This window comes from Cicer arietinum, chromosome 1 (genome assembly GCF_000331145.2).
Source record: "Cicer arietinum cultivar CDC Frontier isolate Library 1 chromosome 1, Cicar.CDCFrontier_v2.0, whole genome shotgun sequence".
Taxonomy (NCBI): Eukaryota; Viridiplantae; Streptophyta; class Magnoliopsida; order Fabales; family Fabaceae; genus Cicer; species Cicer arietinum.
Genome location: NC_021160.2, coordinates 52,742,166 through 52,769,466, shown reverse-complemented (window position 1 = coordinate 52,769,466; position 27,301 = coordinate 52,742,166). Strand labels below are relative to the sequence as shown.

The 27,301-nt window shown below is 31.1% G+C and overlaps 5 protein-coding genes across 7 annotated transcripts; 2 read left to right on the top strand and 3 right to left on the bottom strand.

The window, feature by feature from the left end:
* Positions 1–524: 524 nt before the first annotated feature.
* LOC101498436 (ATP-dependent 6-phosphofructokinase 6-like) lies at positions 525–4,535 on the top strand. The gene is made up of 12 exons (XM_012716207.3): positions 525–717; positions 875–921; positions 1,388–1,427; positions 1,535–1,597; positions 1,681–1,818; positions 1,941–2,153; positions 2,430–2,498; positions 2,605–2,734; positions 3,153–3,421; positions 3,512–3,560; positions 3,645–3,799; positions 4,190–4,535. Exons 1-12 carry the CDS (start codon positions 592–594, stop codon positions 4,313–4,315), a joined length of 1,425 nt encoding a protein of 474 aa, XP_012571661.1. The 5' UTR covers positions 525–591; the 3' UTR covers positions 4,316–4,535.
* On the bottom strand, positions 4,331–14,233 carry LOC101498101 (uncharacterized). Its single transcript, XM_004486734.4, has 15 exons — positions 13,464–14,233; positions 12,839–12,894; positions 12,135–12,193; positions 11,964–12,035; positions 11,376–11,456; positions 11,054–11,161; positions 10,564–10,626; positions 10,112–10,192; positions 9,341–9,406; positions 8,505–8,660; positions 6,832–6,921; positions 6,606–6,644; positions 5,730–5,812; positions 5,403–5,475; positions 4,331–4,727 (listed from the first exon to the last, which is right to left on the bottom strand). The coding sequence occupies exons 1-15, from the start codon at positions 14,048–14,050 to the stop codon at positions 4,551–4,553; spliced, it is 1,791 nt and encodes a 596-aa protein (XP_004486791.1). The 5' UTR covers positions 14,051–14,233; the 3' UTR covers positions 4,331–4,550.
* Positions 14,234–14,525: 292 nt separating this feature from the next.
* Positions 14,526–17,594, top strand: LOC101498776 (protein CHUP1, chloroplastic-like). 3 transcript variants are annotated; one of them, XM_004486735.4, is made up of 4 exons: positions 14,526–14,728; positions 14,927–15,129; positions 15,425–15,495; positions 15,934–17,594. In XM_004486735.4, exons 2-4 carry the CDS (start codon positions 14,985–14,987, stop codon positions 17,386–17,388), a joined length of 1,671 nt encoding a protein of 556 aa, XP_004486792.1. In that variant the 5' UTR covers positions 14,526–14,728; positions 14,927–14,984; the 3' UTR covers positions 17,389–17,594. The 3 variants fall into 3 exon arrangements, with proteins under 3 accessions (XP_004486792.1, XP_004486793.1, XP_073223230.1); XM_004486736.4 differs by having other exon boundaries at positions 14,527–14,728; positions 15,937–17,594; XM_073367129.1 differs by lacking the exons at positions 14,526–14,728; positions 14,927–15,129; positions 15,425–15,495 and adding an exon at positions 15,719–15,760.
* A 310-nt stretch (positions 17,595–17,904) lies between these two features.
* On the bottom strand, positions 17,905–20,018 carry LOC101499301 (GDSL esterase/lipase APG-like). The gene is made up of 5 exons (XM_004486737.4): positions 19,631–20,018; positions 19,234–19,364; positions 18,924–19,157; positions 18,540–18,795; positions 17,905–18,313 (listed from the first exon to the last, which is right to left on the bottom strand). The coding sequence occupies exons 1-5, from the start codon at positions 19,872–19,874 to the stop codon at positions 18,117–18,119; spliced, it is 1,062 nt and encodes a 353-aa protein (XP_004486794.1). The 5' UTR covers positions 19,875–20,018; the 3' UTR covers positions 17,905–18,116.
* Positions 20,019–21,360: 1,342 nt separating this feature from the next.
* LOC101499616 (GDSL esterase/lipase APG-like) lies at positions 21,361–22,765 on the bottom strand. Its single transcript, XM_004486738.4, has 5 exons — positions 22,531–22,765; positions 22,316–22,446; positions 22,001–22,234; positions 21,631–21,886; positions 21,361–21,557 (listed from the first exon to the last, which is right to left on the bottom strand). Exons 1-5 carry the CDS (start codon positions 22,763–22,765, stop codon positions 21,361–21,363), a joined length of 1,053 nt encoding a protein of 350 aa, XP_004486795.2.
* Positions 22,766–27,301: the final 4,536 nt, after the last annotated feature.

The window sequence follows — 27,301 nt, the reverse complement described above, 5'->3', positions numbered from 1 at the left end:
TTTTAAATTACTATATTTTCCATTATCTTAAAAACTATAGAGTTGAAAGAATAAAAAAGCTAAAGAGGATAGACAACAAAATATATATATCATAGTACCCAAAAAATATGGCTTAATTTATCAGCAGCCAATACTTTTTATTTTTTGACTCATCAGCAGCCAATACTCGTTCGATCCTTCACTTTACTAAAATATTAATAGTTGGGTGGCTTTTCAACTCACTTAAAAGGTTAAAAAGCAAAAAAAATTAAAATGTTAAAGCTCCTTAGTAATTCAAAGGAAAAAAAATATTTTGGAACAAATATTTTCGTGAGAAAGAAGAAAAAGTAATTTTTATTATATAGTAATAAGAAAAAAATACCATAATTTAGCTGTGGACATTCAGTGGGATCTAAATTCCGATGTAAAATTCGCCACATCATATCATTAAATCATTATTAATATATTTTGACAAAAAGTAAATCATTATTAAATTCCAAACGTTATTTCCTATGCATATGTTATATATATATATGTGTGTGTTTGTACTTTGTAGGAATAAGAAAGATAGTTGAAGCTAGGTGGTAATAAACTTGCGGAAAAATAAAAGCCATGGTAAATTCGAATTGTGGTATTACAATATCCAACAACACTATGCTAGATTCTGCTAACACAACAGTTTCTGAGTTCCTACTTGAAGATGTTCCTCACTTATCTGATTACATCACTGATCTTCCTGTATGTAATTTTTTTTTTTAAAATTCTTTTTGCTTCTCTTGTTCATTACTTGGTATATTGATGCTTTGGTTTTTCCAGAATTCAGTGTTGTTTGAATTGATAACTATATATTTATGATTTTTTTGATGATTTTTTCTGCTTCTGTTTGATCATGCAGACATATCCTGACCCATTACAAGACAATCCTTCTTATTCAGTTGTTAAGTAAGTCAATTTTATTTAAAGCTATTTGGTTAAGTTTATTTTAGCTTTTTTTATGTGATATAAGCATTTGTGTCAATATTTGAGTGATTTTATAGAAACAAACATGCATAAGGTGTATTCAATCTATTTCCTAGCATAATTTATAAACATGTACTTCATTAAACTCTCTAGAATAACTTAATGAATAAGGCCTTAATTATACTTATACATGTAGCGCATAATTCTAAATTGTAGTATGGAACTGTAACTGCAATTTAATAGTTTTAGAGGTTTTCTTAATGGTATTGCAACCGTAATTGCGGCCGTATTGATCACATTTGTCTATATTTTACTGCAATATAAAGATTTTTAGCGTAGCTGTAAATGCGACTGCAACCACCGCAATTTAAAATCACGACTATAGTTGGTTTACCATGTTGTGGTGTCAGTTGTTAATGATGACCTTGATTAATTTATGTTTCCACAGGCAGTATTATGTGAATCCTGATGAAACAATTGCACAACAGGCAAGTCATTTTGTAACATTTTGGTTCTATTTCTCCTCCTTTATGCAATTCCACAATTCTTTCTGTGTTTATGATTTAGTTATTCAATTTTTTTTTCCATTTTGTAGATAGTTGTACATAAAAATAGTCCAAGAGGGACCCTTTTTCGGCGTGCCGGGCCCGCCCAAAAGGTTTTTCTTTTCCATTTTAATCATAATTGAACATTAGCTTATATATATAATGTACTAATGTAATATATGTGAATGTATGACAGGTATATTTTGATTCAGAGGAAGTGTATGCTTGTGTTGTTACATGTGGTGGTCTTTGTCCTGGTCTAAATACAGTGATAAGAGAAATAGTTTGCGGCTTATACCATATGTATGGAGTGAACGAAGTTTTGGGAATAGAGGTATGTATAGTTTATTATCAATGTTTAGTAATTACATTATTTATTATGTAACTGTGACAGTTTTTAATGATGTTGTTTTCATTAAAATATGATCTAGATTCTAATGGTTTAGTTGAATGTAGGGAGGGTATAGAGGTTTTTACTCACGAAATACAACTCATTTAACACCAAAGATTGTCAATGATATTCACAAACGTGGTGGAACCATCATTGGGACATCATATGGAGGACATGATACCTCAAAGATTGTTGACAGCATTCAGGATAGGGGCATTAATCAGGTTTATATACTTGGAGGATTTGGAACTCAAAAGGAAGCAGCTTTGATTTTTGAGGTAGTAATTAATTTACGTAGTTTTAGTGCTTTTTATGGTCTATTATTGATAATTAAGGTTTATATATACTTCTCATTTTGTCGTGTGCGCTTATGATCTAGTCACAACATATGTTTTAAATGATGGTTAAATTTGTAGTGATGTTACTTAGTGGTTGGACTCAAGTGATTCATGAGATTCAGTTACAGTTAAGTGATCGAGGGCACTTGAGTTTAATCCCTGACTAGAACAATTCTTGACCAGAAGTATACTAATGAGGTTTGGTTATTTATTCAGGAAATTAGAAGCCGTGGCTTGAAAGTTTCAGTGGTTGGAATTCCCAAAACTATTGATAATGATATCCCTGTAAGGATGCTTTGATTCTAAATGAAAAATTATATGTTAATGAAAAAAGAAAAGAAGGATTAGTATTTAAATATACTAATTGAATGCTGTTCTGTATCTGAAATAGGTTATTGACAAGTCAATTGGTTTTGACACTGCTGTTGAAGAGGCTCAACGAGCTATTAATTCTGCTCATGTGGAAGCAGAGAGTGCTGAGAATGGTATTGGTGTTGTCAAGTTAATGGGGCGTTGCAGTGGTAAGCTTCATTCATTCTTATGGTAACATACACCTTTAGCCTCATGGTGTAAATAAAATATAGATCATCCTCCCCAATTCCATGTTATGTTCATAATTCTTTCTTATTTTTCTGTATTTTACAATGTTTTAAAAACCAAACCGAATATCGAATTGTCGAGATCTCTGGATAATGGTTCAACTGCTTGAACTAGGACAAAACTATGATCAAACCCCTCAAATAACCGAACCGTAGACCGTGTCGGGTCACAGTTCAATCAATTAACTTGTTCAGTTCGGTTTTTATAACGATTTTTTAATCTCTATTTATTTACACCATGAGGCTAAAGGTGTATTGGTCATTTTAATTTCAAATTCAGAACAATCTTCTCATCCTTGGCACTCATGGTTAGTTGTTATGGTGATATATATTGATGCAGGATTTATAGCTATGTATGCAACTCTTGCTAGCAGAGATGTGGACTGTTGTTTGATTCCAGAATCACCCTTTTACCTTGAAGGACCAGGAGGACTGTTGGAGTTCATTGAGAAAAGACTGCGAGAACAAGGACACATGGTTATAGTAATAGCTGAAGGTGCAGGTCAGGAGCTAATTCTTAGTAATGACAAGTCTACTGTGAATAAGGAAGATGCTTCCAACGATGACTTGTTTCAAGATGTTGGTTTGTGGTTATCTCAGAAAATTAAGGTAAAAAATCTCAAAGTTTTCCCCTACTATTATTATGGTCAACCTGTTTTTCTTTTGTTTTTTACAGTTAAGTGTTCAAATATTTTGTAGGATCACTTTGCAAAATGTAAAAAAATGGCTATAAATCTGAAGTACATTGGTGAGTTCTCTATTTGGAACTGTATATATATTTATTAATTAGAGAACAAAATGCTGTGAACAATAAAAAAATATTGTATTGCAGATCCTACATACATGATCCGTGCTATTCCAAGTAATGCATCCGATAATGTGTTTTGCACCCTACTTGCCCAAAGTGCTGTTCATGGTGCAATGGCTGGATACACAGGCTTCACAGTGGGGCCAGTTAATGGCAAAAATTGTTACATTCCATTTCATGTAAGTTATTGTGACTTTGCTACCAGCATCAACATAAATAGTCATTTACTGCATGTTCATTTACCAGAATTTGTGTATATTTTTTGATTGACAATGAATTTGACAAAATTCATAGGGACACCATTTTTTTTGTTGAAATTCCGAAGTATAACTTCTGATTAAATAATGGCAGCCTACTACAATTTAATCAAACTCACCGTCAATGCAAATATGCAGAAAGGCAACATGCAAGAAACATATATTTGATATCTCAGATTCTTCCTTTATTTCGATCGGCAACATATTTGACACATTTTTCTGCATTGCTGTATTTTTGTTTTGTATTAGTGCTATTCTTGCAGTATTATAATGTTAGTTTACCTCAAGTGAACACATTCTTTTGTTGTGCAGCTTATAAATGAGGGGGCGAAGAGGGTTGTTGTCACAGACAGGATGTGGGCAAGGTTACTATCCTCAACCCATCAGCCCAGTTTTGTGAATCCTCAACATATCACAGAAGAAGCAATAATAGAATGAACAGAACACCAAATATCAGAAGTAGAAGAAAGTGTATCAAGTTCTAGTTATAAATTACAATAATGCCTTTAAAATGGGTGAGTTGTTTCACAAAATTTAATGCTTGGAACAACAAATTACATAATTGACACGAGACAACAAAAATTAGTACATCTATATTTACAAACTTCTGAAAGTGTCAAATTTTACATCTTACAAACAAGAAAAGAGATTTGCACAACACTGGCAGCTTCTTTTAATCGTCTTTACTGCTGAATACTTCGTTAATAAACTCTTTTAGATTCTTGCAACCTACTACTTTAATATTTTCTAGACCTTCAGTTCCTAAAGCTTTTACAGCTTGCTTCGGTACTACACACTTTCTGTAACCCAACTTCGCCAATGCATGTACTCTTTTGTCGATTCTAGGAACCTGTATCATTAAATAAGCAAACAACCAGGTTAAGGCTCGATGAAATAAATAAACAAACAAAACAATTTGTTACAATTATCTTTAGAGATGCAAAGCATCATCACAACTAAGATCCCTTGAAACAAAAGGACAATGTCTTAGGTTTTACTCTAGATTGCACGGTTATAATCAAGCTCAGTCAACCTAACCAAAGGAAACAATTCCTATCTAACAAGGTGACATTGCATTGCTGATAAAATACTAGCAGATAAAATACTAGCAGATAATAAAGAATTGTAAGAGCAATGCTCACAGCCAAGAAAAATCTCTTTGGCCCTGGGTAATATCAATTATCAAATGAAAAGTGAAGAAAAGCACAAAACTCTACATCTAAAATTCTCCCCAAGTTAGACAGATCCTGTGCTTCACTGAAGTTATTCCCTCTTAATTAGTCTTTGGTCTACGAAAGTAGACTTCTAGAGCATTTTTCAACCCAGATTTAGCCTTAAGCGAATTGGGTCCACCATCCTATCACAACCTCCAATGCACAGTGTACGAAACTCAGTCAGTGTCTGACTTAGCCATATCATGTTATCTTATCATTAAACCCTATAATATAATAATTAGCATACCACTATAGTGACTATACTGTTGAAGACGGGAATGAACATTTAGCTTTGGAAAGAACATGCTCACCGTACGAAGCTCTCCGCTAAGGCCAATTTCCCCAATGAATGCAACGCCCTTTGGAATAGGGTACTCCAAGAAACTTGAAACAAAAAACAAAAAAACTAAATGAAACAAAAAAACAAAAAACATTATATTGGAAAAGAAAGTGCACATGTAATAGTCCTAGTTAACTTATTCTCCAGACAAGAAGTTTGAAACGGTGAACACTTAACAATAACCCCGCCAATTCTCATAAAAACATTAGCCATTGCCTAACCCCGCCAATTCTCATAAAAACATTAGCCATTGCCTGATCAAGATTGAAAATCGTTTCAATGAAATTAGAATACAAACCTGCTGCAAATTGCAGCTGCTATTGCAAGATCTCCAGCAGTCTCAGTCAGTGTCAATCCACTAACAACATTCAAAAGCACGGCCTTTTGTACAAAGAAAAGATAAGAAAATAGAACATAAGAATAAGAATACAAATATCAAAAAGAAGAAAATTTCCCACCAGTTATATTTTAAGCATTAAATAGTGGACATGGCAGACAATTATTTTGGAAGACAAGAGAATTCTCAATTTTTTGCTGTAAATTCAAAATGAGCTGTACAGGTTAGAATGACAAGCCGGAAGTAAATATTACTATTTGTTGGAGTTCAAGCCAATTAAATACCTTCGAAGTTTTACTGAAATTACTTACAATCACACACTGCGCATATCTATATTCTCAAAGCAGAAGCAGGCCATACTCATAAGCATGCTGACACAAGGTGCAAGATAGGATGGATAAAGGATGAAAATTTAGAATTATCACATTTTAGTATTTGGCAACAAAACCACTTTGCAAGTCTTTTTCTTCTATTCCACTGAGATTATAAGGCCAAACAAATAGAAAAAAACCACCTCAGCCATTTGCTTCCCCTTCATTATTATTCTAAAAACCAAAAGAAGGCATCGATAAATTAAAGAGATGGAAAAAAGATGGGCATATCATGTCTTGAGTCTTCACATTCCCATATTTGACAACATATTTCTCGGATCATATTCACACTTTTAATTTTCATTATCTAATTTTGTTTAATGGTCTTAGTTTTGGGGAAACATCAATATTGACATGATATGGATATTACGATGAAACAGAAACACATTAAACCCACTCTCACGCAATACATTGAGAGAGGAAAAACAAACTTGAAAGGATATATCAAATTTATTAATCAGCTTACATGTACTGGGATATGAAGACCTGCTTGCTTTATAAGAACCTGCAGTTCAAGGAACAGGACAATAATTAATGCACGACTGAAAAAGTTCCAATACTGCAGATTATATTTTAAAGAAGAAAATCAGTATCCCACTCAAGTATTTCTTTCATTGATTTTCTCATTAAGATAAAGGAAAAAGAATATTAACCATACCGTACAACTGTATAAATCATCAACAATAACTTACACATTTGATCATGTTAGCTCTATTTGTGTCAATTCCATTAACTACTCTTGAAGTTGACCCTGATATCGTGGGATGCAAAAGGCAGAGTGCCTGCAAGATTTAAAATCAGTCTAATAATAAAGGAGAAGATGAGCACAAGACACATAATCACAGATGAAGAAATTTCAGGTATATTCGGAGATAGAAAAATCATCACAATAATTATCACAATGATGTAAAGATTCTTCATAGGCCTCACCACCATGTACTGAAGCCAAGCTCCAGTACGCATCAGTTATTACACTGGCTTGCAATTAGGGGTGGGAATAGGCTGGGCCGAGCTAGGCTTTGCTAGGCCTGAGCCTGAACTGTCAAAAAAAATTCAAGGCCTGTGGCCTGTCATATGCTTACTTTTTAGATCTGATTATAGCCTTGATAGAAGTCTGGTATTACCTATTAGCCTACTTAAAAGCCTAATTCATTTTAACATTTTTGAATAAGTAATCATACATATTTGTAAATAGATAAACAAGTTAATATATCAATGAAACTAAATTCTATTTTGATATTTAACATCACATTTTGAAGAATATGACTTTATATACATTACACTTAAATTATATTTTATAATAATACATTTAAATATGTCAAAAACTTAATGAAGTTAATATGCGTAAATTACTAAAAGTTGAATATATAACAAAAAGATCAAAATTTAATATAATAATATAGTAGTAAAAAAATATTATTTATATTTATTTAAATAGGTCGGCCTAATAGACCTAAAAGACTTTTTTAGAAACCTTGGCCTTATCTGTTAAGAAAAAAGTCTGGTCTGGCCTGAGCCTGACGTAGGCTAGGCTGTAGGCCTCTGTCGACCGGTTTGGTCTATTCTCATCCCTACTTGCAATATATCCACAATAAATGAAAAGGGTGATAGTGACGGTGATGTTTCTTGAGAAAATTTGATGTAAAACAAAATCCCAAGAGAACTCGTCAGTTTATTGTTTTTTATACAACTATATGTCAACCTCATAAATCACACAGATGCTTGCGACAATAAAAATTTAAATTGTATCAATAGATGATTTTAAAATATTAGCGCACCAAGTAAAAAAGAATGATAAATTCTTAAAGCTATGACTACATTAATACAAATAAATTAATCGCAAATTTAGTCCTATCATCAATTTTCTTCAATTTAAAAACCTTTCAATTCTTATTTTCTATCTAATGGCATTATGATGTATTTGGGATAAAAAATAATTATTAAATTTAGAAGTAAAAATTTTCGTGGAAGTTTAACAATTTGAAGGTTTTGTTTGATGTGAAATTAGGGTTTAAACTTTAAAGGGGAAGTTTTGGGATTTTCTTTTATTTTGAGCAAAATTTGATGTTGTGATTGGTGGATTTTGTGTAGTTTAGTGAAGGCAAGGATTTGAAATAATGCAAATTTCATATTATTGAGGTTTGATTATAACATAATCAATATGCAACTTGATGCAATAAAACTCCCACCATTACGAGCTTCACGGAAGAACCCATTGTACATATATATAAGCAGCCTTTCATTGCATTTGCAAGAGGCTGATTCCATGAGTCACACCCGTGACATTGTCACATGGCAACAACTCCAACCATCGCAGCAAAGATCATTACCATTATTGTTGGTACAATGACAATACAAAAATTACCTGAATTTCAATTATGAAAGTTCTTGAACCATCCATTATTACAGTAAAAGCCAACCCAACTAAAACATCTGAATCAGGGTCTTGTTCAGTAAGAAACATTTCAGTAGCATTGGAAACAGCCTTAAATCCTGATTGTGACATCTCAAAAACTCCAAGCTGTTAACATAAATCAAAGACAACACATGTCAAACATCAATTTTCTCAGATCATCGTGATTAAAGAAGAGGAAGACAAAAAATAGAAGCCTAGATACTGTCTAGTTAATTAATTGATACATCAGATCAATTCAGTTGAGAGAGACATTCAGTCTCACGCACATCAGATCAAGTGACACATCACCATGCCTTTGTAATATAATGATTCAAACCTACTGCCAAATAAGTAGGATAAGGTACACAGGTAGATATATGGATCCAGACGGCCACAGATGTGCCGACTGCTGCATACAATCTTTTTTAAGAAAATAAATTGGGAAAGGAGGAAATTTTTATTAAGTTACACTATTGGTCAATTTACAATTGTCCCCGAGGGGATTTGAACTCAAAACCTTGAGATTACAAGGTTAAACTCTTACCACTGAGCTAGCACCTCGAGTATAACTGCATACAATCATTCTGGACCATAGACATATCCACATTCTCAAAATTATTAAGCATCACATAAAATACTAACATACATAGGCTATAAGAAAAGAGCAACACATCCACGCTAGTACACACTGTACAAGATACCAAGAGTATTACGAATAGACAGTTTTTCACAAAACCTGATAGAAACAAAGTAGTAATTATCAAGAATGGTTCCTTAAAGTAACAGAGATTAGTCCTGGCATATACCTCATCAGTGGATCCAAACCGATTTTTCACAGCACGGAGCATTCGATATGAAGTGAACCTCTCACCCTGAGCATTAATATAAGCAATTAGAAAAGAGAAAACTGTAATGACATCTAAGAGTCAAACTATAAGTAACATACACATAAAATGCGAATGTCTTATAACAAATCTGTCAGATTTTAGTTTAAATTTAATATCATAAAAATAAATATCAATTATTTAATTAAAAAATTCACCGGGAAAATGCAAAGGAATGGAAGAAAAAATTTGTTCTCAATGACTATTGTTGTGTGTCTTGTGCAATACTGTTTCATCAGTTTGAGGAAATTGGCATCTAAAATGCAAAAGCAGAATTCAAAAAGATTGGTACTGAATGATGTACAACTCAGTTTTCTTTGAACATCAGCGACACCATGGGATATTTCTCCCATATTACAGTGTGATTTAGCAAAAATTTGTTGTTACTCAGCTAAAGCTGCTAAACTGAAATAAACGGCCCTTATCAAAATTTCATTATATGAACATGTCATGATAAAGTAGCTTTGATGATATAATACTATATATTCAATACATGCTTGATGAAGACTTCACAATGTAAGATTAATATTATATTTTTATATATATGTGTTATATGTGTACGCACGCGTGTGAGTGTGAAATGATAAAAGAATCCCAAAAAAGATTTCATGCCAGGTAGATGAAACTATAATCATAGACACAAATCAGCTTTACTAACTACCCAAAGAAAGATAACTGTAACAAGGTACCTACTTCCAAGTACAAAACAACATCAACAATATGCTCCAGAACACGAGGACCGGCTATGTCACCAGATTTTGTCACATGTCCAATCTGAAAACATGAAACAAAAAGAAAAGTAAAAAAAATTAAAAGATCATCATGAATGCTAACAAATTCAAAGGCCATACTGAAATACATTATACATGTCCACGGATAAATTGTAAATGTACAAACAAGCAACACCAATCACATGACTCTTCTGTTTTAGGCTCACAGAGAAAAACATTTCTACCATTAATGTACCAGCACATTTGATTTTTATTTACTGACTGAGGGGATTAAATCCTCCGTAGGACAAGATGGAAATGTCCACAACTGTGTTCTTTCAAAAAAGTAGATATGATGTAAAACAAGACACTACGTATATAGATACAATTAACCACTTAAATATAATTTACAAAATTGATTGAGGCCACGCTCACCAAAAGTACTGGGATGTTAGTCGTTTTAGCAAACCGCATCAAAGCCGAAGTACATTCTTTCACCTGTCACAGACCTATACAAAGTCATGTACCAATAACAAGCATTTGACTTCACTGAGAAACAAAAAGGTATGTTAGTGCATTTTCATGCTTCTGGTTGAGGAGCAGATTAAAATAATAAGATGCAACTAGAGAAAGTAAACCATTCTTCTCAGCAACTAAATTAACCAATTAATTAGTTACATAATTGAAGCAACAGAAAACTACTACATCATGAGTTAATCCTTGCACAAAAAAATCCTTTTTTGACAATAATCAATAATACTAGAAGGGTAGAAGTTAATTAATTAATTAAATAAACTTTCAAAGTATATCATATGAAATATTACTTTAAAACAATCCCAATGGATGTCCATAGCTCATTACAGCAAAAAAATCCAAGATAAATTTAAAAGTCTATTTCTAGAATTAAATCTGGTAGATTAAAAACCTGCACAATCCCTCCAGCACTTCCCGGTAATCCTTTCAAATAAACAGTTTGTATTGAATCAACAACCAGAGCCCGAATTGGAAGAGACTGAGCGATCCTTAATATGTCCTGACACCATGAAAAAAGGACAACAAAAAAGAAGACAATTATTATACTTCTTTAAACAATGCTCCATGCTGGTCAATTACAGAATAACATTATATGCGAACAAACTCCTTGATAGTGCAAGATAATAAATTTATGGTAAAAAATATGTATTAAAGTGAGTAAAAAACAAGAAAAATGCTAGCAGCAACCTAATCAACAGAAGCCAAGACAATACCTCAATATCCGTACTTGAATACAAATAAATATCAGACTTAATCCCAAGGCGATCTGCTCTGTGACCAATTTGCTGAAGGCTCTGCATATTATCAAACACAAATACACACCATGTCTGAGTGTCACGGACCCAAAAGAAAGTTGGAGATAAATGCTAAATTACATTATCCACCTTCAACAACAGTGAAATGAAATCAATGACTATCTCTGCCTACGATACAGAATACAAGATTTAGAAAAGGTTGTCAAACTCGAGAGTCTACATAACCTTATGAGCTTCCTTAGTTCCTTAGACTCGACTAGTGAACTCTTGCGAGTTAGTTGTGTAAGGAAAATTTAAAACTTATCCAAAATCCAATATTATATGGGAGCAATCAAAGCAACATAAAAATGTTTTGACAGACTAATATAAATATAAACAAAATATTTTTTTTTGTAGGTTTAAGACTTTAAATGTTTAATATAAATGTGATGGATGACATGAGTGATTCATGCTCTAGGTTTATATGTATCTGTGCGTAAAACAAGTAAAAGAAAAATAACAATTTCAAAAAATCGCATGTTGATGAGAGGCTTATTAAAAGCAAACCTCTTCACCAGAGACATATACAACTGGAGAAGCCTCACCGCCATTGCTTCCATCTGCTATCAATGCTGCCATCTTGGAATTCGACGTCACAAATAAACCAAGCATTAATAACAAATCACAAGTCCGTGAATAGAAAACTGACCATCACACTTTAGAAAAAATAATGCATACCTGCAACAGAAGGGTACTCTTCCCAACACCAGGATCACCACTAACCAAATTCAAAGAGCCTTCAAAATCACAATAATAGATAAAGTTATCAAGTAAAAAAGAAATTCATTATGCACCAAAGCATCAAGTAAACTTGAGTTACGAAAGATATCACGACTTCTCGGACAATCAGCTGGAAGCCTTTTTATGAAAACTCAAATATTAAGCTCATTAAGGCAAACAGACAAACATAGTGAAGGCAAAAAATTTGCTCAAAGCATGAGCCTTCATGAAATTTATTTCAGTTGTAATTAATCCACACAGTCATAGCAGACGGACTATACTTGGTGAAATTACAAATAACAATATGTTAATCAGATCTTAATCTTATTTGTACCAGATAATGCATAAATACATTTTATTAACTAAACCCATGCAAAATGGTAAACAAAGCATCAGGTGATTCTGACTGGGCAAATGTATCACACAAGAAGAGATATGAATTTTTTGACAGAAAAATATAGATAAAAACAAAATATTTTTTGTAGGTTTGATATTTAAAATGATAAACATGAATGTGATGACATGAGTGATTCATGCTCCAGGTTTATACGTATGTGTGAAAAATCCCAATTACAATTTAAAACAATCATGTGTTGAAAAAAAAGAAGTACAATAGTCTCAAGTTACTGGCATATCACTGCAGATAGAAAATTGGAACAAACCTGGTACAAGACCACCACCAAGCACAGTAGAAACTTCATCTCCAAAAGAACCAGACCTGATAACAAAGAAAACTGCAAAATATAACAACACTTGAGAAGCACCACACCAAAATAGCATATGCTCTAATACAACAGAGGCATAGTATATAATCAAGTCCCACAAGTTGACTCAACTCTTTTACAAAGATTGACTAATTGGTTAATAAGTACTTGTACATCCTCAAGATTAGTACATCAAAATTTAAATCAACCCTAAGAGTCTTGATATCAATCGATCACTACATAGGGTCTAGTTGGATTAACTTATTTGAAGTTATCTACTAACACAAACACTTGTTGCTTGTGAAACTATATGAGAAACAGCTTATGACATGTACATAAGCCGCTTTCAGCTTATTTCTACAAAAACTCCAGAATAACTTATAAAAAATAGCTTATAGTTTATATGAAAGCAATTTGACATTATTTTGTCTTTTGTTATAAAAATAGCTTATACATAAACACTTATATAATAAACTCTTTGTAACATAAAAGCTTAATTAAGCTAGGGCCATAATCTAAAATGTATAGAATTCCAAATAGACTACACAAATCCAAAACATTACAAAAAAAGAACGAAACTTACAAAGGAAATCTCCAACCCTTCAGATTGAATCCACGGTAAACCTCACTCAAATTAACGGGTTTCAATTGACCACCTCTCTGTGGAAGCCACGTTCCCATTGAATCCTCAGAAACTGATAAACCATTTCTGAGCTTACTATTATCAACAGTATCATTGAGTTTAGCTTCATGAAACTCTTTCATTGTTCCAACATTGCTACAAGAAGGACACGTTCCCCACCATTGTCCTGCAGTAAACCCGCAATTGCAACAAACCCACTGAGTTTTCACCTTCCCCGAACTTCTCTTCGTTGTTCTAATTATGGTTCTGTTCTTCAAATTTAGCATGTTTCCATTTTCGCTTTCGATTGGTTTTTCTTCTTCGATTTCTTCGTCGCTGTTATCGTTGATTCTCTGCTTCGCGACTACGTTTGCGTACATGCTCCAACTAGTGGTTGGTTGGTTACTTGTATTGAAATGTAGGGATTCCCCATCGTCTTGTGCTATTTTTGCTGAGGAGTTGGAAACTAAAGACGAAAAGACGGATTTGGGGTTGAGGAGGTGGTGGCGCCTGCGGTGGTGGATGAAGATTGTTCTGAGAAGTCTCATGATGGTGGTGTTGGTTTTTGATACTTGTGGTGGAAGAAATCAAATTTGAAACTGTTGCGGAAACTAACTTAGCTCAGTTTTGCATAAACCCTTTAATCCGCATTTCTAGGGTTTATGGGATGCATGCTAAAGGACAGGAACGAACTCGTTAAAGTTCAAAGTTGGTATTTGACACTCAAAATTTTAAATATTTATAATTTCAGAATTTTCAGTTAATCATTAGATCCTTTTGAAAATGATATATATAAAAATGTCGATAAATTATTATGAAAAAATGTCGATAAATTATTATGAAAAAATGTTATGGTTAAATTTGTGTGAAGTTTTATAATCAAAAATAGTTATTTAATTAAAATAAAATAAATATTTTAGAAATAGTATATAGTATATATAATAATAGTTATTGTAAAAATACTATATAAGTTTAATAATAATTGAATTATATACGATCCAGTTTTGACATAGCAAGTGTTCGTTAGTCAACTACACGCTAAAGAAGACATAATTTTGTTTTAAAGAAGATTGCGTGCCTTCATATCATAGTCATACCTAACCCAACTCTTGTAGTTCCAAAACTCTTAAATTACCAAATACCCTTTTCTTTTCCTTCACAGTCCAATTTTTGCCTTTTCACTTTTCATCTTAATCTCTGATGGATATTTATCGGCTTCAGTTGCGGTATTTTTCTTCTTCTTTCCTATTTTGAATTTTTTTTTTTTTTTGCCTATTTCTTATTTTGAACTTGATAGTAGTGCACTTTTTGCTTATTTCTTGTTAGAATTATTCTAACGTGACTCTTGTTAATTCTATCGTTTCTTATCTTGTGCTAATTAGATTTTTCCTAATCAATATATATGTTGCTTCTTCTGTTTCTAGGCATAATAAACATCTCAAGAGTTTAATTAATTATCTTGTTTTGGGTTTGAGATGATTGATGGTGATCATGGAGGAGAAGGGTATGAAGCCTATTTTAGTCAACTTTGGTTTGGCTTTTGCTCTTTCATTTGCTGGATTTCTCTGCTCACGCCTCAGAATCAAGACATCTCCTAACTCACACTCACCCACCGCGCGTCCTTCAGGTTCTGTTTCCTTCGGTGTTCAGTGTTGTCAAATAGCAACTATAGCTTAGCAAAATTTCAGCAAATTGTTAATTGCTATTGTTCCAGGATATACTATTTTATACTATTTAGTATAAAGTGTTCTCAAATAGAGGCTATGGAGTATGACAGTGCTATAGCACAGTAGTGTAGTAAAATTTGAATATACAACTATTTTTTGCAACCTGCAATGGACAACACTAGTTTCCTTTCAATTTCATGATGAATCCAACTATCCAGCTGATTTTTTTTGTTAAATGTATTGTGTCTTTCTTAGGTCATGAAAGTGAAGTTAATTTAGAAGAAGATATTGGGGCAACATTCAGTACTTCCAAGACTGTCTCAGAGGTATTTTTCCTTAATTTCATTTTTATAATAATTGTATGGTTTGTATTTCGAAACTGAACCGGCTTGTTTGATACAAAAACTGGCCTTGGTGAATTGGTTTTAGATTGGTTTTGGAAACTTCTGCTCATTATTTATATAGATCATGCTATTTGAAACTAAGAAAAATAAACTAATGCAAGGAGTTAAGATATCTTTCAGGGAGGACCAATTGCATTCTACCATTCAAACCTCTTCCTATATGATCATTGAGTCTAATGATACTTTGGTATAAACATAAAAATGTGGCGCTTTTATCTTCATATTATCATTTTGTAACTAGCAATCAGCATAATTAATGCTACACATAATATAAAATTGGAATAAACTTCAGAGTTCAACTTCTAAGATGTGTTTTTTAAGCAATTAAACTAAAATAGGGCAATTAAATTTCCTATATAGCAGGAAGAAACATGCACCAAAGGATTGAGGAGTGATAATTCTTCCATTGCTCTTTCCAGTAGCAGTCAACAAAATGGAGATAAAAATGAGTTCCTTCTACCTGAATTTGACGAGCTAGTTAAGGAGGTAGAGTTTGAAGTAGAAGTAGGATCTTCTAGAGCATATGCAGGTCCTGATAAGGATGAATATCAACAAGAGATAAGTCAACTTAGGAACATGGTTAGATTGCTTCAAGACAAGGAACAGAATCTTGAGGTTCAGCTTCTTGAGTATTGTGGTCTTAGAGAGCAAGAAACAGTTGTGATAGAGCTCCAAAATAGATTGAAGATAAGTAATATGGAGGTAAAGATGTTCAACCTGAAGGTTAAAAACTTACAGTCCGAGAATCAGAGATTAAAGGAACAGGTTGTCAATCATGCAAAGGTGCTGGCTGAGCTTGATGTAGCAAAATCAAAAATCGAACTGCTCAATAGGGAAATTAGTTACGAAGCCGAACAGAATAAGGAACGGATTGTTACTCTTCAACAAAGAGTGGCCAAGTTGCAAGACCAAGAATACAAAGATGCAGCTTGTGATCAAGATATTAAAATAAAGCTACAAAAGCTAAAGGCTCTTGAGTCTGAAGTAGAAGAGTTGAGGAAATCTAATTTAAAGTTGCAGATAGAGAATTCTGACTTAGCTCGGAGATTGGATTCTGACTTAAAGCGAGAAAGTGAGCGTCTTAGAAATGAAAACGAGGGTTTAATGAAGCAAATTGAGCAACTACGATCTGATCGATGCTCAGATCTTGAAGAATTAGTTTACATGCGGTGGATAAACGCTTGCTTAAGATACGAGCTGCGGAATTATCAGCCTCCACCCAATAAAACAGTTGCAAAGGACTTGAGTAAAAGTTTGAGCCCTACTTCTGAGAAGAAAGCCAAGCAGCTTATACTCGAATATGCCAATACTAATGAACAAGGGAATATTGTGGACTTTGATTTTGACCAATGCTCTTCCTCTCAAGCTTCTTCTATTACTGACTTTGGAGTGTATGATGATTTTTCTTCTGTTGATAATTCATCTGCTGCCAGAACTAACACCACAAGGCAGACCAAATTTTTTAGCAAGCTTAGGAGACTGATACTAGGAAAGGATAGTAATCATCACCATAGTCAGGTTTCATCTAGATATCACGAAGATAGAAATTCTTCACGACCGAGTACATCGATCGGAATTGATGGTAGAACTTCCTCTGATTTCTCCACGTTGACGAGTATGAACGAAGGGGAAAGGAGATATTCAGGTAGCATTGTCATGGGAAGCTCAAACAAATTCAGTTTAGGTAAAGGAGGTTCCTTCTCAGGTTTTTTAGGCGTAGAGAAATCCAATTTGGAGAAATATGCAGAAGCTCTAAAAGATTCTAGTGTGAATGCTAAACATGGAAGACGTGGAAGATCAGTATCATACAGTTAGTTAGTTTTAGGTTATTGTCATTATGCAAGGCTTTTACCTTTTTGACTGTGAATATTATTATGTATTAGAAACTTATGTTGCACTGTTAACCATGTAATTTATATTAGCCTTTAGGATAGTCACCTACCATGTATCACAGAATAATGAGTTTTCAATCATTGGCAAGCATTCATCAATAAATAATAACAGTATTCTGCTTCTGATTATCACAGAATATTTAACTTGGATAGTGATACTTGTCATGAGTCAAATCTACAATTGGTTTACACATAACCGTGGATAGTGTGGAAGAGAATATGTTGGATGGAAATTTTAATCTGTTACTTTCTGATCTTTAAAAGCAACAATATTGAATTCCTCAATGTCACTAGATCATATAGCAGCTTTACACCAGATAAACTAAAAGATTAGACAGCAACCAATATTTCATTCTGAATTTAGAGTTCAATGTTCCTTGATTTTCTCAATGACCGAGAAAGTGTTTGTACAAGATAACACAATGCGAATATTGGTTAATTGCATCAAAGGAAAATGGTTTTCATTAACAAATTGGCGATATAAAAACATAAATTTGGTATGTCAACTGAAATGCAGAGTTCCCTTCCAAATTAAGTGGTGTACTTGAACATGTTACAGTGAAATTTCTAAAACTTTATTTAATAGAGTGCAGGTTTCTCCACACTACAGAAATAACAAACTTTTGCATCATACATTCACCCCATGAATCCTTAACCAATAAGGGCTATGCCTTGTTCAATTAATGCATCAGCTAGAACTTGGTTAGCGGCTTGTGAAGGATGGACACTGTCCCAAAACACATACTGAGTTGAATTAGAACAAGTTCCTAGTGATTTTGAATTGCACAATAAGGATGTGAACTCTACAGTCCCAGTACCACAGCACCCTCTCCTTGCCTCCGCGAAACCTATTGAATGTCACAAGATATGTTACAAGAATAAGTAGCATTCTTTTACATGAAGAAATGATTTTTTAATTAAGTTGATACTAATAACCATTTTACACCTCTTCCAGAGGGGATTTGAATTATGCCCCTTAAAATTATAAGGTCGGATTTTTATCACTAGTTGACACTTCATAGACTACAGAAAGAAATGAATAGCATATGATATATTAGTCAAAATATTACATACCAAAATTTGAAGGGGATTGAACGAGTTCATAGAGAGGTTTGAAAATATTAAAGACAACAATCTTAAGACCAGGAAGTTGTTTTCGGAGATTTGTTGTAGTCGAGTTGATTTTCCTGTTAAATCCTTGGGCATCATTGTTGATTCTTGAGACACAACCTTTCCCATGGAATCCAAATAAAGTTCTTGTAGCAGGAAGGCAACCCAATGGTGGGAGTGAAGTCACTCCAATTTTCCTAGCTCCCAATTTATACAAGTCCTATGTTCAAAATAAAGCACCTTTACATGGTTTATTTGTAACTTGTAAAGTTATGATATTTTTTTATGTTGATCCTTTCATGATGCTTATGCATTGATATTTCGAAGTAACAATAAAAAACAAAATACCTTAACAAAGCTTGAGAATACATCCACAAGGTATGCAGAATACTGATCAGGAGTGACAACTTTGTTGATCAAAGGATTTACATAATAGTTTTGAACAAAGTCACTACTTCCAGCACTCAATATGTACAATGCACCCTTAATAATTGATGCTGCCTTTTTTCTTCCAGCTATCTTTATAAGCTTGCTTTGGTATTCCTTGTAATATTTTAACTGTTGGGACAATGGAATTGCATGCTGCCAAATAAAATAAGAGAGTTAAAAAACATGAATCTTCTAATACACGTGCTCACCTTGTTCATCACAAACTTACATTCAAAATAGAAGCCTTTTCATCATAACCAGATGCAGCTGAAGCAAAATTTGCTCCAATTAGGAGGTTCTTCCCTGTTGCTTGAGGGCTAAGATATGCCGGCGCATAACTCTTAAAACCAAGTGTTTCAGCTACAAAATGAACCAACTCAATAAGAAAAAAAAAAACTATATATGTAAATATATGTGTAACATTAGTATTAAATCTTTTCCAGTACACTAAAAAATCTTGCAGTGCATGAGAGTTGAGACTAAGAGTATTTTATAAACGCTCCTGTGACTTTTTACTAAAGATAAAACTGTGAGACTCACATAAAAGTAGTGTGAAGAGTTTGGAACACAATCTAAGCTAAGAAAGCAATTTTGATGTCTATAACTTTCTAAATTTATATACTCACCAGTAATATCAGTAGCTAATTTCCCATTGCAAAACCTTCCAGTGGATTTATGGTTGACAAAGTCCCTTCCATAAGGAGGATAGTTAGCTTTGAAAAGAGTTGGAAGATAGTCATTATTCCCAACATCAACAGCAGAGTCACCAAATGTGATGATTGCTGGTACAAGTGTATCTTGTGCATTCCCCCATGACAACAACACCAATGCAAATATCACAAAAAATGCTTCTCTACTATTCATTTTCATTTTTCTCTAGCTAACAATAAGCTTATGAAGACATTCCAATGTGTATTTACATTTATAAGGGTAGAAAAAATCATATGGCAGCTGAATAAATGACCCTTATTGATGAAGGATGGTTGAAGTTGAACGTATAGCTATTAAATGATTTGCCTAGAGTGGTTAGATACTAAGACCTTTTTTTAATACTTCTTTTCTTCTTTCCAGAAAGCATAGGTTTTAATTATAGCTTTACCATGTGATTTTACTTTCTGGTCAAACACTCTCGTGTGAACATTATTTCTTTCATATGCTATGGTGAAAGAAAGTTGTTGAAATTATGTGGATGTAGTAAACATTACTCTTGATCACAAGAGAGGTACATATGTTCATTAGTGTAAGTGATAAATTGAAAAGTTGAGTGATTAGTAATAACGAATAAGAGTTTGGAAGGGTTGCTAAAAATAATTTTAGCACTTATATAGAACCTTCTTTTATAGCAAAATGATTAATTATTATAGTTTTATGCTTTTTCTTTTAATGGGAGAAATTCCGTTAAAACAATGTCACAGAGTATATGAAAGAAAAACGTTAAACTGGTAATCAATATTATAGTGAAAAAATGATGTTTCACTACAAAGTATAGAAAATCTTATGATTCATTGAGCATTTACAAAAGAAGAGATTTAATATATGTATATATAATTTTTGATACTTTTTTTATTAACATGCTATATTGCATTTATATATTATTTGTTAATTTTTATTCATTTTTCCTTTTAATACTTATTAGTTTAATTTAATTATTTGTACCACTTCATATATTTTAAACATAATTGATGATTGTTATATCGTAATGTTAAATTTTAATACATTATATGTTATACTTTGTATCAAACTTATTATTTTACCGTATTTTTATGATATTAGTGTTAATATAATTTTTTACAATTCTAATTTAGATATTAAAAAAATCATTCTAAATTAAATCGCGTATAATTGAATCAAATCAAATTAAATTTTATTCATTCAAAACGAATCAGATCACATGTAATTTTATATTTAAATCGGATAAATATTTGCCTCAAAATCGAACCAAACTGCACAGCCAAAGCTGAACTTGCTGGATAATGTTAATAATTTGTTCGCATGATAAACACAACCAGGTAAACTACAACAACCATTAACTAACTAAGTAACTCGTGATCTTATGGATCGGTGTGTCACTGACACTGTGTATGTGCATGCTCACGTGAAAAGGGCACTAAGCAAAAGACCCACATCGGTAAACAATAATATCATAACACTCTATATAAATCTCAAAGCACCAATTCATTAAGTAACCGTTATGATACAAGTGATTCGGGCCAAAATAAATCATTATTTTTCCCAAGGGTAGGTCACAATACAATATCAGTATGTAAACTGAAGGTGCCGAATTGTATTTCGAAACATTAAAACATGTTACAATGAAAATTCTAAAATGTATGTAAAATAAAATCCGTATGAATCCTTAACTGATAAGGCTTATGCCTTGTTGAACCAATGCATCAGCTAGAACTTTATTAGCAGCTTGTGAAGGATGAACACTGTCCCAAAATACATACTCAGTTGCATTAGAACAAGTTCCGATTGACATTCCATTGCACAATAAAGATGTGAATTCTATAAACCCAGTACCACAGCACCCTCTCCTCGCCTCCGTGAAACCTATCCAATGTCACAACAATAAGTAGTGTAAAAAATGAATACCATATGTTATTCTAGTCAGAATATTACTTACCGAATTTTGATGGGGAATTAACAAGATCATAGAGAGGTGTGAAAATATCAAAGATAACAAGCTTAAGATCAGGAAATTGTTTTCTTAGATTCTCTGCTGTCGAGTTTATTCGCTGGTTAAATCCTTGAGCATCGTCGTTGATTCTTGTGACACAACCATCCTTAAACAATCCAAATAAAGTTCTTGTTGCAGGTAGACAACCCAATGGTGGGAGTGAAGTCACTCCAATTCTCCTAGCTCCCAAATTATACAAGTCCTATGTTCAAAATAAAGCACCTTGTAACAATTACTATCTTTGATACATCAATTTTTATTGACTCAATTTTCTGATATATTCGGAACCTGAGAGGGAGTAAAAAAAACAAAATACCTTAACAAAGCCTGAGAATACATCCACAAGGCGTGCAGAATACTCATCAGGAGTGATAAATTTGTTGATCAAAGGATTTATATAATAGTTTTGAACAAAATCACTACTTCCAGCACTCAATATGTACAATGCATTCTTAATAATTGCTGATGCATTTTCACTGCCAGCTATTTGGACCAGCTTACTTTGGTATTCCTTGTAATATTTGACCTGTTGGGACAATGGAATTGCACCCTGCCAAAAAAAAGATAGTAAGAGAGTTAAAAAACATGAATCTTCTAATACACGTGTTCGCTTTGTTCGTCACGAACTTACATAAAAAGTTGCACTATTTTCATCATAACCAGATGCAGCTGAAGCAAAATTTGCTCCAAGAAGGAGGTTCTTCCCTGTTGCTTGAGAGCTAAGATATGCAGGTGCATAATTTGTAAAACCAAGTGTATCAGCTACACAAAGAAACAATTCAACAAGTAAGTATATATGTGTAACATTGGTATTACAATGTAATATTTATAAATTTATATACTCACCGGTAATATCAGTAGCTAATTTTCCATTGCAAAATCTACCAGTGGGTTCCTGATTGAGAAAGTCTCTTCCATAAGGAGGATAGTTAGATTTAAAAATAGTTGAAAGATTGTCATTATTCCCAACATCAACAGTAGAGTCACCAAATGTGATGATTGCTGGTACAAGTGATTGTGCATTCCCCCATGTCAACAATACAAATGTAAATATCACAAAAAATGTTTCTCTAATATTCATTTTCATTTTTCACTAGATAACTATAAGCTTAATGAAGAAGTTGTAATGTGTATTTGAATTTATAGGCTACAAAAACATCATATAGCAGGTGAATAAGTTACCCTTAATGATGATTGAAGTTGATAGTCATTAATTATTCCCTTATATTCATCATTGACGTAATAAAATCACCCAAGTCAATAAAATAATTTAATAAATATTAAAATTAAATAATAATTTAATTGCTTATTAATATACTAAAGGTATAATTTATTGATCAATTGAATGAATTTGTGTCTATAAACGGATAAATTGAAACAAATCATGTATGTTCCCTTTTTTACAGAACCAATCCGGTAGGTTAGTATATAGTAAAGACTAATTTTATCCAAATAAAAAGACTAAATACTAGTCATTATAATAAATGTTTATTGTATTGGATATTCAAAAAATAAATTATAACTTACTACTATATTTATTTGTATTAATTACTTGAAAATTAAGGTATTTCTATTAAAAAAATTATAATTTACTACTATATATGTTTATATTAATTATACAAAAATTAACACATTCCTATTTCTATTCAAAAATGATTATTCAATAATATATTTGTTATTTATTATCCAAAAATTAGCATATTTTTATTTCTATTAAAAAAATTCAAACATCAAATTTCTATATTCAAAAATTATAAATATTTAATGCATTGCATATTCAAACAAAAAAAATACTATTTTTTATTAGACACAATTGCTCTTGTGGTCCCTTAACTTAATTTGAGATAACACTTTAATCTTTTATCTTTTTTTTTTCTTTTTGATTTGGTCCTTTATTTAATTTATTAAAAAAATTAGAAAATATAAAGAATGAAAATATGAGTTTATTTGAATGTTTGAATTATAAATTTGATGAAATTTGCATTATATTGAAGATGATAATTAATTTTATGAGTTTTGTTTAGAAATTTTGATGAATTTTTGTAAAAAGAAGGATAACATTATTAATATTTTAAGACATAAAATATCAAATTGTTTACTTAAAATTAAATAAATGACCAAATTGAGAAGAAGAAAAAAAGATAAAAGATTGAAGTATTAACTGAAGTTAAATTAATGGATCGCATGAACAATTATGTCTTTTTATTAAAAAAAATATATAAATTACTACTATGTATGTGTTGTATTAATTATTTGAAACTTATCATATTTATATTTCTTATTCAAAGAATAAAATATCAAAATTTTATTTCTATTATATTCAAAAATTATAAATGTTTAACGGATTCTATTTGCTTTAAATTAAATTAGAAATTGTAATTTATTATTGTATATGTTTATTTGTAGTTATCACATGATGTCAAATAATAATTTTTTAATATTTTTTACAAAATAATCTGAATGAATCAAATTTAGTTTAAAATCTATATTAATTTTGTTAGTTTAAATTTATTTATGTAGACAATAATAAATTTGGGTGAGGATTCACACGCTAGTTAAATGAATTTGCCTAGAGAACCAAATGTAATTTTTAATAAAGTTCTTAATATAAAAAAAGTCTTTTGCAAAGTAAGAAACAACGTAGAGAAACTTTTAAATAAGATGTTAAAATAAAAAATTTAGTCAATTTTTCAAAATTGCGGCTCAGTGGTAAATTTTTTAGTATTTTCATGTTTAATATTTTGTATATTTCCATGTTTATGAAATATTTTGTTAACATTAAATATCTTGTATATTTCTATGTTTATGAAAATATCGTATTTTTATAAACTTGTGTCTTTTAATGAATAAATATCATATTTTAATAAAATAAAATAAAATAAAATAAAGATCACATAAAAAATTTGATTCGATCACTTTTAATTGACTTTTATTTGTATTTTTATTTAATTTAATTCTAAATTAACTTAATTTTATATTGAATCAATGGTAGGATATGGAAAAACATAAATTTATGTTGATCAATGTTAGAACTTATTTTTTCAGAGAAGCTAAAAAGAATTTGATTTGGATCTTATTCAAATATGAGGAGGTTATATCATCATATTATCATTAAAATTAATTGAATATACAAGTTAAACAAGCACGAATGGGACTCAATGTATTTTAATCAATATCATAGTAGACTTTTGTTCTTTTATATCTCAAGATAATATAATTATCAGTTAAAGGAAACACGAAATTAAACCGAAGCACAAATCCAAAATAAAAATATAAGTTTAGCATGCATATATTTATACCTTCTAAAATATTATATAATTGAATATTTATCTAAAAATATTTAAGTTTTAACTCAGTAGAAAAAATTGATATTATTAAGTTGAATATTATATATCAAATACAAATTCGAGATTTCGCAATTGCATGTGTAAATTTCTAAAAATATTAACTATTTCGTCGGTTTTTCCAACAAAAATAGTTTTTTTTAGAGTAGATAAATAAAATGGTAATGGAACTATTACATAATTAGACAATTTTAAATTCAAACTTAAAACATGATATTTAATATAATAACATCTAAAATATGTGGTGGGCATCTCAAGTAAAAAAATGATAACTTAAAAATGATTAAAAAAATTATTCAAATGAAATTCTTGTTAAAATGTGAAATAATAATATAAAAACTATTAATCTTCAAAAAATTATTGAGTATACATATATCACAAATAAAATTTAGAATAAATATTATTTATAATTTTAAAAATATATAATAAAACTAATTTTTAATTGGCAATAGAAAAAAGGAATGAGTTTATATCGTGAAGTAAAATGTATATGCGATGGATATCTCAAGTCAAAAGTAATTAAAAATGAAACTTTTTTACTCAAACGAGACTCTTGTTAAAATGCAAAATAATAATATAAAAATTATGGATCTTATAAAAATAATAATAAAAAGTTATTTTTTACACATATATTGCAAATAAGATTTAACATAAACATTATTTATGATTTTTAAAATATAATAAAACTAAATTTTAACTGGCAATCAAAATTATTTAGTGTATATCATTCAAATCGTAAAGCGCATAACAATAATGGCCATAATTTTAAATAAAAATGAGACAAAAGGCTCAAAATTCTATATTTTATCAACTGAATTAATATATAACTATAAATAAAATTTAAATATAATTAATTATCTCATAAACTATTTAATGTAAATTTTTTTTTATTAAATAACTATTATTTTTTAGACCTAAAATCTAAGACCCTTCGACTGACCATGTGGTGGGTGGAAGAAAGTTGTTGAAATATTGTGGACGTGGCAAGCATTGCTCATGGTTACGAGAGAGGTGCATGTTCATGAGTGTTTGTGTCGCATTGAATTGAAAGCTGAGTAATGAGTAATAAACTAATAATAAACAAGAGTTTGGAAAAGGTTGGTAAGAGCAATTTTAGCACGTGTTTATTCTCTAATAAAATATAAATAAATTAAATTAAATGTATATGAAATACTTCTTTAGATACATGTAATTTGTTTAAGATATATGTAATTTTTTATTTATATTTTATATATATGGATATATAGAATCTTCAATTTTATATATATAGAATATTTAGAAAGATAATTTAGAAAGATAATACTTGTGACCACAAAAATCATATACTTGAATAAGGTTAATTTGTTAAGCAAGCTAAAACACAATTGTTTAAATTAGAACAACGTGTGATGTTATGGATCCATTGGTAACCATGTATCCCTCCATATCAGTCCAACTTATATTTTAATTTTTTATTTGAACTCATTTAAGTTTGGACCTAATCTGAATTAATTAATTGAAACATAATCATATTTAGTTTTGATAGCGAATATAAAATTTTGAACTCACAAACTTAACTCATTGACATGATATAATATTTTTATTTATTACTCGCGAATCTAATCCGTTTATAATCGAGTTGATTTGTTTTGAGTTTGATGAAAAAATCATAAGTTAAAAATTTAATTCAAATAAAATTGTTCGATTCAGAAATTGATTAAAAACAATTCAACTCTACCCGTACACACCTCTAGTGGAAGGTCTCTAAGAGAAAGTCACATAGTTAAGCAACAATGTAATGATAAGCTTTATAAAGCTCAAAGCGCCAAGAAAAACTGCACTTGACCATAAAGTTGTGTGAATGGGTCAATGCTCTAAGCTGGGCTCAGGAAAGCCCCCCGGCTCATGCTGCAGAAATGCCAGGCCTTGCAATATAATATTCACATGTTCAAATATAAAACAGAATGGGGCTTATGTCTTAATTAATGGTCCAAATTCACATATTCATTTTACTTTTTATTAAACAACTTGAATGATTACATAAGTTGTATCTACAACTAATTTTTTTTTTATTTCCAATAATTTGTGTAAGTCATACTTGGTATATATTTATGTTTCTTCTCATATACTTTATAAAACAAGTTATTGGGATTTGCTAATTTATCAAATAAACCTTATGTGTAACTTATTAATTCATACAAATTAAAAAATTTGTGAGTTTACCTCCACTCATTTTTCTAATTGGCCAAATTAACGAGTCATTACTATAAATTTGTTAAAAACAGTTTAAAATA

Coding starts and splice junctions, on each gene's coding strand:
- LOC101499616 (XM_004486738.4), bottom strand. CDS start 22,765: ATGAATATTAGAGAAACATTTTTTGTGATATTTACATTTGTATTGTTG. Junction 22,235..22,315: donor AAAATAGTGCAACTTTTTAT/GTAAGTTCGTGA, acceptor TTTTTTTGGCAG/GGTGCAATTCCATTGTCCCA. Junction 21,887..22,000: donor TATTCTCAGGCTTTGTTAAG/GTATTTTGTTTT, acceptor TTTTGAACATAG/GACTTGTATAATTTGGGAGC.
- LOC101499301 (XM_004486737.4), bottom strand. CDS start 19,874: ATGAAAATGAATAGTAGAGAAGCATTTTTTGTGATATTTGCATTGGTG. Junction 19,365..19,630: donor ATTAGCTACTGATATTACTG/GTGAGTATATAA, acceptor TTCATTTTGTAG/CTGAAACACTTGGTTTTAAG. Junction 18,796..18,923: donor TATTCTCAAGCTTTGTTAAG/GTATTTTGTTTT, acceptor TTTTGAACATAG/GACTTGTATAAATTGGGAGC.
- LOC101498776 (XM_004486735.4), top strand. CDS start 14,985: ATGGTGATCATGGAGGAGAAGGGTATGAAGCCTATTTTAGTCAACTTT. Junction 15,130..15,424: donor ACCCACCGCGCGTCCTTCAG/GTTCTGTTTCCT, acceptor TGTCTTTCTTAG/GTCATGAAAGTGAAGTTAAT. Junction 15,496..15,933: donor CTTCCAAGACTGTCTCAGAG/GTATTTTTCCTT, acceptor TTTCCTATATAG/CAGGAAGAAACATGCACCAA.
- LOC101498101 (XM_004486734.4), bottom strand. CDS start 14,050: ATGAGACTTCTCAGAACAATCTTCATCCACCACCGCAGGCGCCACCAC. Junction 11,162..11,375: donor ATTCAAGTACGGATATTGAG/GTATTGTCTTGG, acceptor TCATGGTGTCAG/GACATATTAAGGATCGCTCA. Junction 5,476..5,729: donor GCAGCTGCAATTTGCAGCAG/GTTTGTATTCTA, acceptor TTTTGTTTCAAG/TTTCTTGGAGTACCCTATTC.
- LOC101498436 (XM_012716207.3), top strand. CDS start 592: ATGGTAAATTCGAATTGTGGTATTACAATATCCAACAACACTATGCTA. Junction 718..874: donor ATTACATCACTGATCTTCCT/GTATGTAATTTT, acceptor TTGATCATGCAG/ACATATCCTGACCCATTACA. Junction 2,499..2,604: donor CTATTGATAATGATATCCCT/GTAAGGATGCTT, acceptor TATCTGAAATAG/GTTATTGACAAGTCAATTGG.